Below are 10,562 nucleotides of genomic sequence, written 5' to 3' on the forward strand. Positions count from 1 at the left end.
AGATATTGAACCAGCTTTTACATGTAGAAAATAATCGTAAACACTATTGGAGTTAAATTAAAGCAGAGTGAGGTTGGAGTGAGAATGAGTCTCACTCCTTTCGGCCAGTAGCGATATTTGAATCAAGGCGTGTTGTGTGTAAGGAGTCTAGTCTAGTCTAGACCATGTAGGTTTCTTACTGTCGAGCAGGATCAAATAAGAATAATCTGACCAGCGGAATATTGTAAATACCACTTGCAATAATAGTTGTCATCAATATGGCAATTTTCTTTTTGGTGTAAATTTAATATATATTTTTTTGTTTGTAAATCTTACGCATATATTTTAAAAAGTACATTAAAATTTAAACTGTGGAACTTTCATTAAACCGGATGTGTTGTGCTTGAATAAATAAATAAAATAAATAATGACTGATAATGATCATATAGTTGTATCTATGTAGTATCATATAGTTTTTCCGATTCATGTAGTGGTTTCGCTCTGACCACTATTGCTGCAAAGCACTCAGCGTTCAATCATGTAAATGATGTTATAATTTCGCGTTTATATCTTAAAAACGAGTTTTATTTATAAGCTTTTGATCAACCTGAGAGACTAAACGAAAAAGACAAGAGCCACACATATATATGATAATTTCGCATAGGTAATGTAAATCTAAAAGGAGTATTTTTATACGAGAAGGAATACCAGCATCTTATGTGTTCGAATTTATGGAAACCAATTTTTCCCAGTTCAAAGCGAGCGGGCGTAGCATACGCTACGACGAACGTAACGAGTGCTACGGCATTCGTAGCTTCGTCAATATTGAATCCACGTTATTGACACAATTGAATTCATGAGTTATGTTATCATATTTAGCAATTAACACTAGTACTTTATTTTTAAATAATAGAAAGCGGAGTATTATCCTGTATAGGCTATAGATTTCTACATCTGTTTCAATCATTTTTCTATCTATATCACCTGCATCATGAGCATACCCCACATACACACCTTCACGTACTTACGCTCACTTTTACACCATCACACAACATACACATAGTTGAATGTATTGAATAATTTTGTTTTTTGTTTGTTTGATTTTGTAAATTTTTGAACCTTTTTGTAGTAAAATGTATTATGTATTCCATCTCTGTTTTCTTTTAGAAAAATAAATTGCATTCTAAGGACTTTTTTTTTTCTTTTTTTTTTTAAACAGGGACCCCTACATCCTAGCCTATCAGCCACGCAATCAGGCAGATTTGTGACCGAGTGGCCAAGCAGCAGGGGAGTGTCAAAATCTCCCCTTTCTTAAAAAGGGACATTATTGCCTTAAAGGGTTGGCGTGTCCCGCCGGGCCCGGGCGACAACTACTCCGAAAATATCGCCATAATATTTATAGGCGAGTCGGGGCCCGCTGCCCGGCGCCACCCGCGTTACCTCTCGTGCTATTTTTGTGAATGACATATCTGACAATTCTAAGGACGTAGCATTACTAATGCTTGTGAGTATAATAAAAAAAATATTCCCCAGAACAATAGAAATCCCAGAATTGTAATAAAACTAATTTATTTTATAAGTAGTAGGACCATTAAGGCATTATTAAACTGTCGTCGCTTGATAAATAAACGCAATACCACTTAATTTAGAAGACCTTAAAAGTAAAATTATTTAAACCCCACTTAATATTATGATCAATTTTCTTTGATGTTTCGTGTTTTAATTAAAAAAATATCTATAAATATTTAATAGCTGATTCGAATACTTCAATCCCATATAATGACGTCACTTTATCGCTACCCGAGAAGCATATAATAAAAATTTTATTATGTCATAAGAACTACGACATCGTTTCAAGAATCATCTGCTATATAATGTTCGTAGGCTACATGTATAATGGAATACTCGGCTATATATCTTCATTAGGCGTCTAATTTTGGAAAAATAACCATCCATTTAAGCTAAACAATAAACAAAAGTTTTGACTGAAACATGGCGGAACATGGAATGAGGCAAAAGGATAAAAAAAACTATAACTAATTTTGTAAAAATCTAAACCTTGAGTTACAATTAAAAAACTAAACTGACTGATAAGTGGTATTATATACATAAGGAAGTGTTCATTACATACACCAGTTTATACAAACATATGACTCACAGTCTAATAGTCAACTGTTCATACTACATAATGTATGAGAAATGTCTCTCGTCCAAATATAAAATTTGTACTCTGAAGTTTAATGTTTTGTAACCTTTATGTGAGTGTTTATTTTGAAAACGCAAATTTAAGACCATTTGATCTGATGAACATCGAAATAACGCGTGAATTGTGAATTCACTTACCACAATAGTCTGATTGGTGTGAAAGAATTGAAAATCTTCAATACGAAAATAAAAAATATGTTTTATTTAATCAATGCTTTATAAATATATAAGGCGGTTATTAATTTGTGCGCAGTACTTTCAACAAAAATGTCAATACATTTCATATGAAACAACAATGACTAAATCAATGTTAAGAAGCGGTTTAATTTTAATGACATGATGAATTATCGATAAAGTAAATAGAACAGCGATTCGCGAGAATTGTGTTTCTTGTAATCTATAATAAAATAAATCGTTTATTTAAAAAATAATTAATCATTTAACATAATTATTAAATCAATTTACATAATTAAAAATATACAGACTACGTCAGACAATTCAATTTCATTTAATTAACTGAAATCGACATTAGAACGTAAATTTCCTTAGGTGCTCGTTTTTTTGAAAAAGAGTATATATGATGATAGTAAAACTCAAATTGCCATAGACATTAACTATAATAAAATTCATTGTAAAATGCTCCGAAAAAGGCCGGTAAAAGAGGGTAAAAGTAAATTAAGAAGCGAAAAGCGGAAACAACCTTGACATTTTGTGTTAACATTTCGTCATGTATGCGGCAGCATGTTTCTCCTACGTGCGTTTTGCTTAAACTAAGATTCCCTTTTAGCTGAAATTTATTGTTCTAATTACTGTATCACGTGTTAGTTTTATAAATTCAGTCTGATTAATGCCCTCTATATTCAATACCCATCTCATTTTTACTACTAGAGATTGATATTTAAATCCGTTTTTCATAAAATACTTTTCAATAACCGATCGATAGATCAATAGTCAAACTGTTTTTGTAAACCAACTTTGCGAGGACCGGTCGGTATTTTTGGATTGATATAATATGTATGAAAATGACAGATCGACGCTTTCTATAAAATATCTTTGAATTTTGACATTATTCAATATATATTTTTTTTATTTTTTTGCGTATTAATTTTGGCCGTTAAATTTGCGATCTTCCCCCCACTTTGCCCGATTTACAATTTTTGCGGTGCTGTTTTGTTGTGAACTATATACTTAGCACGTCTAAGCACCATAAAAAAAGTATTTTCAAGTGATGGTAACAGTGATCTCGAGATTCTAGCTCAGTTATGGGACTGGGATGATAGCGACGGTGAACAAGATAGATTTGTGTCTTCTAAAACTTTTCAGCGAATAGACTTTTTGGTGAGTCTAAACAACGCTGAATAGGAAACGGCCGTAAATGAATAAAAATTAGCATTACGTAACATAAAACCTTGAAAGATTAATTGCTTTCTGTCCTTGAATTTAAGCTGACGGTCGCGAATCTTCAATAGGATAGTAATTCGTAAATTTTAAAGCTTTTGTAGAGTCCAATGTTATTTAAATGAAACTCGCATTTCCAATATATAATATTTATAAACTACAACAACCTTTTAGCATTATTAATATATTTGGGTCTTTCGACCATTAAGCAAATGACTTATGACCCAAAATTTCCCGGGTGCCTTTTCTAAGTAACATTACTTAAGTTAAAAACATATACATATACGTATACAATATACATATTTCCATTCTGAATAGTATAGCGTATAAATTAAAAAGACAGAGCTACTTTTTAAAATATAAAATGAGTTGTGAATTAAGACACTTTGGAATAAGAAAAAGCAAAGGAGACGTAGTTTCTGTCAGTAAAGTCTTGTCAGAAATGAACGGAATCTTCTAGAAACACGACTCAAATTAAGGTAAGTACCGAAACTTGTTCGTGAAATGTAAAAGTGATTGTGATTAATGACGGCACTCAGACCGGAAAGGGAAGGGTGAGATAAGGTTCCACTTTATAAACGATTCCATGTAGTCGTAATGCGAAATTACGCAATTTTTGCCAAACGCATAAACTAAAGAAGCATAAATACTACCTATTGTATTGCTAGTATTCGTGATAATAATCCTCATATTTCCGTTTCATAGATAATATATGGGCCAGTCATCAGCCTACTGTGCTTGATGCAAGTCTTTGTATTGTGGGTTGAACACCTGTCGGTTGCACCTGCAAGCAAGTGTTGGGCATATAGCAAAATTCTGTTAGTTTACAGCTAAGATTCGAATGCAGGTCTTCAGGACTTTACTTCAGGGCATAGTTAAAAAATTCGGCAGCATCGTTTTGAACATATGCAAAAGGCAACAATTGCTAAATTTTAAAACCTCTGAATATAGTATGATGTTGGCTGAATCAAAAATTCCGAATAAAAAACACTTTTTAACATAAATTCCTTCCGGTGCTTTGAGGAGTGACAAATTTACTTTTTACGTTAGAATAATCTTTCTTTAAGATTTGTGGATGATAAACAAAGCATCGATCTCTCGATAATATATAATACTCATCTATCAACGTCGTTTTTTCTTGGCATGAGAGTAGGCCAATGATAATACATTACATGAAAAAGCTAACGATCGACCATGGATAGGCGGCCTCAATCAGTATTATTTTTCTGCCCGCATAGCTTAAAAAGAAACATTAGTCTTAAGTTTTTTATGTTTACATGATATGTGAAAATATTACTAAAGAATTGAAGAAAAGAGTATCTTATTCGAATATAGGGAAATAAAAGTTATGATATATTCAAAAATACTACTATACCGATAAAAGTAGGGCCGTATATTAATACAACATAAAAGACATTGGCTCTAGAGATGGGTTGTACTAGGTAAATTTGATATCAGATACACCTGTTCCTAATCCACATAAGTACCTAATCCAAATACCTATTCCACCTAATCCACATAGTACTGCGTATTGTATTGAGTGAATATGATATGACGCAGTACTTTATTTACTACGTACTATTTACTTTACTATGCTAGTTTTATAAGTTTTCTTAGTTAATGAATTGTAATCTTCCCTTCATACTTCTACAGGCTTAGGACTGTCAGCTTAAAATTTAGTTTTAAGCAGGCGTATTTAAAAGATTTCAATTCATTTTATGTACATAAGGTCACATTTTTTTACATTATTTATTTACAAGTATTTTTTTTTGTTTTAGGTATATATTTTTTTTTACTTTTTTGTCTTTTTTTAATTTTGTAAGTATTTACACTACTTATTTACAAGTATTTTTTTTTCTTTTTTTTCTTTTTTTAGTTTTGTATGTACACTATTAATTTACAAATATTTACATAGTTTTGCTCTTGGAACAACTTAATATATGTATGTACAATGTGCTACATATTACATACAGTTATACACTCGACAACAGGCTGCGCTATGTATTTTGATGAAGAAACATCAGCTGTTGCACTTTTCGAGTGCCTAGTCTAGTTCGTCTGTCATTTAGGAGCAGGCCGCAAGCTGAAAATAATCTTTCGCATGGAACACTCGTAGCCATTGCATTTAGTTTTGTAATAGCCAGAGCGTTTAAATGCGGATACACATCTTTCCTTTGTTTCCACCACTGTAATGGTGAGATTTTTTCAGTAGGCAACACAACTTTGTCTTCTAAATATCTTTGCACCTCTATGATTGCCCTCGATGACGCAGTTCCTTTCGGTTGGATATTTTTCATTCTCTGTGTGTAATGTTGCCATACTGAAGAGATCTGCACCTCCCCTGAAGTAGAGGTACTTGGTTGTGTTGAAGTGGACTCCTGAAGCTCCATTAAACCATTTTCGTTTTGGGATGACTGTGAAACGCGGTCTTCTTTGTGAATTTGAGCAGTCACGAGCTGTATAACATTTTGTTTCGTATTTTCCGCTACACTTGGATCATCGAAGTACAACTTGAATCTAGGATCCAGGAACATGCAAACTGTGAAAGTGCGGCTTCTGTCCAAGTTAGCAAACCTAGTTTTTATAGCGCCTAATAAGTCTTGTTTAAACATTTGGGCAGTTTCAAGATAGGAACTTGTATCCATATTTTCCAAAGAGGCTATAAGTCCCGTTGTGATAGGTATAACAATACTTCCCGAAACATATTTTTGGGCGCTCACTTCTTTGGTCACTTCTTCAAAAGGTTTTAAAATTTTGGTCACATTTTCACAAAGCTCCCAATCAAATTGGGATAGTGACATAGCACTGGCATTTAAATTACATAAAGAACTATTAATCTCTTCTTTGATTTCGAGAATCCTTTGCATCATGTAAAAGATGGAGTTCCACCTTGTACTCACACTCTGCAGTGGTCTTTTAACAGTCTTTCCGGCCTGCTCCTGATACTTCTTCAATTTTTCCCACGCTTTGGCGGATCTTTTGAAATAACTGACAATCGTTTTTATTTTGCCCTCCAATGCAGTCACTTCCTCTGACTTCGACATCGCTTCTTGTACGGCCAGATTGAGAGAATGGGCGTAACAGCCAAAATGTTTCCAGCCTAAATCCTTTTCTATGGCTTTTTTAATATTGGATCCATTATCCGAAACTGCCAGCAGAATTTTGTTCGCCACTTGCCACTCCTCTGCTACTCGCAACAGCTCCGTTGCTAAATTAATACTTGTGTGGGAACCATCCAGAAGCACGCATTCAAGTAATATGGACTTAAGCACATACTCATCTTTGTCAATATAATGGCCAGTAACACCTAAAAATGAATCATTGGTACTTGAAGTCCAAATATCAGCTGTGATGCATATTGACTCAACATTTCGAAGTTCGACCATTTTTATTTCCCGCAAACTTTCATAACGGCTCGGTAGTAAGTTGTTTGCAAAGTACTTGCGTGTGGGAATTATATAAAATGGAAATGCAGACTGAATCAGTTTTCTAAAACCCCTGTCTTCTACAATGCGGAATGGTTGAAAGTCCATAATAAATAGATCCATGATCAATTGATCGATATCGGATTTACATTTATCGGCGTTCTTCTTGTAAATATATGCAGCTATAGTTTTTGTGCCTGACTGTACTACACGCACTGTACCAGTATTACTGGTACTAGCTGCTGGTAATAATCGATCGTTTGCGGTCGTATCACTTGATGAAGTCGTTGCCGTTGCCACCTGTGATGATGGTGATTCCAAGTTAAGCGATATGGAAGCTGACGTCGAAGAATTTCGTGGCACTAAATTGACCAAAGGATGCTTCCTTTTCAAATGTTTTGTCAAGTTAGACACAGAACCTTTAAAACTTAACTGAGTCTTACACATTTTGCACTCGGCCATGTACTGATCCTTGTCCTTGACCACAAAATGGTCCCACGCGACACTACTCCCCTTTGGAGCCATTTTTTTTACAAAATACGAAAGTTTTTCTGCACTAAAGTTCACTAAACAAACTCAATCATAACAAGTCACAGCTTGCATCGCCCAAATGACGAACGACACTAACTAAGTGTTTGTTTACATTACATGCAAATTTATTGTTTTTCTTAACCGAACAACAAACAAAGACAAAAACAGGTAACGTTTCTATGTGTTAGAAAAGGAAAGCTATTGTTTTGTGCGCTCGCCGCCGGCCCGCGAGGTCCGAACAGCCAGCGAAACAAACCGGATTTTACCAGTCTCACGTCCCGCGCCCCGCACCCCGCCCGACCGCTGACGCGCGGGCGCGGCCCGGGACTACACTACTCGCTAGTCGCTAGTCGCTACGCTACCTCTTGGATTAGGTGGATTAGGTACTGCGTCCATTGGATTAGGTGCGGCCTAATCTCGAAAAATACCTAGTACTTTTATCTGATCTAATATTTTCGACTCACCTCTAATTGGCTCCAGTCTGACAATATCTGTCGTGGTAAAGGTATCAAGGTGTCAGAATCTATATAGAGCTGATGAGATTAGTACGTAATTAAATCGGAGATGGCGAATCGTTGAAGGAAAATAAATTAGAATCAGCAGCACTGATCCATACATAAAGGATAATTGTAGGTGTTGGATGTCTGTCCCTTGAAATATTTACATACAATTCCTATACCATCCTAACAGCGATTTGTATCTAAATCGAGTGGCTTAGATAAATAACTACGAAGGGAATATATTGACAACATATCAGTGATATTCAATCTTCTACGGATACCGGCAAACTTCTTGAGCATTCAACAAGGGAGTGGGGGAAAGTTTGCGCATCTAGGACACAAATGTCAACTGATTTGAACTGACAATCACGCGATCGGCACGTCACTTTCCCGCCGCCGCACCAACGCCAAGTGATACCTAATCGCTTCTGCGCAGGCAAGGACATTTGTTCAAGATGTTTGCCGGTATCTGTACCTAAGTTTCACAGAAGTGTGATACTTGCCAAAAAATATTGCCTAAGCGAAGCGAAGTTATTTATTAAGCGAAAGCGAATTGTAGTCCTTGTGGAGCCGGGGTGATCGCTACTAAAAATATATTAATTCCAAGTTGAGGACATTGAATGAATGAGATTAATGACTCTCTCAAGTCCATACAAATGGGAAATGTATTAGACGTAGTGCTATTAGCTGTTTGAAAGCATTTTATGCAGTAAAGAGCGGTAGAAACTTATTGTGAAAAGCAATTACCAGTTTACCACGAGTTTGACTAACCATTAAATAATGTAAAATACTTACACCCAAATATTCTATTAAAATATTTTTTAAGACAATAAACGTGCGGTGAATTTTTGAGTCAATATATAAAACAGACTAAAATCATCAGGTCCATTGTTCCAGTAAGCACGTTATAGAAATCGAAGTGATTTCAGTGTTTACATGACTCAATATAAAAGGTTATAATCCAATGGTTCTTATAACAAAGTATATTTCAATCGAAACCAATGACGAAAAAAGGTATTGTTTTATTTGTGACGTTTCCTTCAGTAAGGTAAGTCAGTTATTTATTTATTTAAAAAACAAATAAAATTACATCAAGAAACACAAAAATATCAATAAAACCTAATTATACACCTATTAACAGGCAAACACAGCATGTTTTATACTTGATTAGTTTAATAGTATTACTAACAGAATTCCTGTTAACTATAAATATGTCATTGACGAACTTCAGGTACTCTTCCGGTCTTCACTATGTGATGTTTGCGATGTAAACCAATTAACAGAATACATAAACGTAAATAAATACAAACGATAAATGCTTTACGGATTTATGGGTTGTAACTGGATTTAAAAACTTAAGTTTATGTTACAGTTTTACCTTGTTACAGCTAATAACGTCCATGTTGGCGTGTCGCCAAAGATCAACATTAACTTTTTCTTTACTTCAAAAGACACTTAGTAAGTTTCGCACGTTCGCACCGAATTTAATTACTTTAAACTCGACTAATGTTACAAATGCGAGGGTAAGTTTTCTCGTTACGATTTCGCACTTGCACAACAACATCTAGAATATTACTGCCCCTCAATTAGTGAATGAGATAATTACTCTATCTCTTTCTGACAAATATTGTTTACGCTGTGATGTGTTTACAAACATTTATTTAAACATTATGTATGTGTGTGAAAGTGATACTCAAAGGTTTTAACAACAAGACACAAATTTAAGGTTTGAGTTTTTGTGCATTGAAAACCCTTAACTGACCACCACCAGTACAATTTACCATGATAATATAATTATCCTTAAACATAGAGCAGTTATAGCCTATTGTCATTCCTAGACGAAAGTCGCACGCTGAAGAAGGGCGTAGGTTCGAACCCCGGCTGTGCGCTAACTGTCTTATTATATATGGGCAAACGTTGTAGCGCCAATGGCCTTTTTTAATAATTAATTTAAGAAAGGTCAACGTTGCAACGCAAAATGTATGTTTACTACATATGTATTACGTTAATATATTCTATTTCAAACTGTTTGAGATTCATACGGAAACATTGAACAACGCAACACCCACAACTTCCGACCCGATTTTCATTCAAAATAATCAGATATTATGTAAGTGGTGTATCTTATCTATGAAACAGAAATAAGGGTGGTTAATTATTAGCTTATAAACATACATTCCATAAAATATTTCATGCCTTATCTTAGAGGTTCTGGGTTCGAATGCCAGTGTTACAATTATTGTGCCGGGTTAGTACGCATTGAATGGCGTTAATTTACTTAATTAAAGAGTAATAGGATACTTTAAAATACATATTATGAACATAAATATGTACATTGATTTACCTAAGCGATGTACATATTACCGCGTGCTATATGACTCAATTATTTTTGATCGAAAATTATATATTATATATATTTATTTTAGAAATATTTAAAGGTTTGAATATTCCTGGACCTTAGAAGAGAACTTGTATAAAAGCTCCGCTATTAATTTTCGCAAACTGCATACTTTTTTCCAACAAT

The 10,562-nt window shown here is 34.4% G+C and overlaps 1 protein-coding gene across 1 annotated transcript; it reads right to left on the reverse strand.

Moving 5' to 3' along the window:
• Nucleotides 1-5,434: 5,434 nt before the first annotated feature.
• LOC125049733 (E3 SUMO-protein ligase ZBED1-like) lies at nucleotides 5,435-7,764 on the reverse strand. The gene has a single exon (XM_047649173.1). The coding sequence runs from the start codon at nucleotides 7,530-7,532 to the stop codon at nucleotides 5,580-5,582; it is 1,953 nt and encodes a 650-aa protein (XP_047505129.1). The 5' UTR covers nucleotides 7,533-7,764; the 3' UTR covers nucleotides 5,435-5,579.
• Between the last annotated feature and the right edge of the window lie 2,798 nt (nucleotides 7,765-10,562).

The sequence above is a fragment of the Pieris napi genome, chromosome 5 (genome assembly GCF_905475465.1).
Source record: "Pieris napi chromosome 5, ilPieNapi1.2, whole genome shotgun sequence".
In the NCBI taxonomy this organism is placed as follows: Eukaryota; Metazoa; Arthropoda; class Insecta; order Lepidoptera; family Pieridae; genus Pieris; species Pieris napi.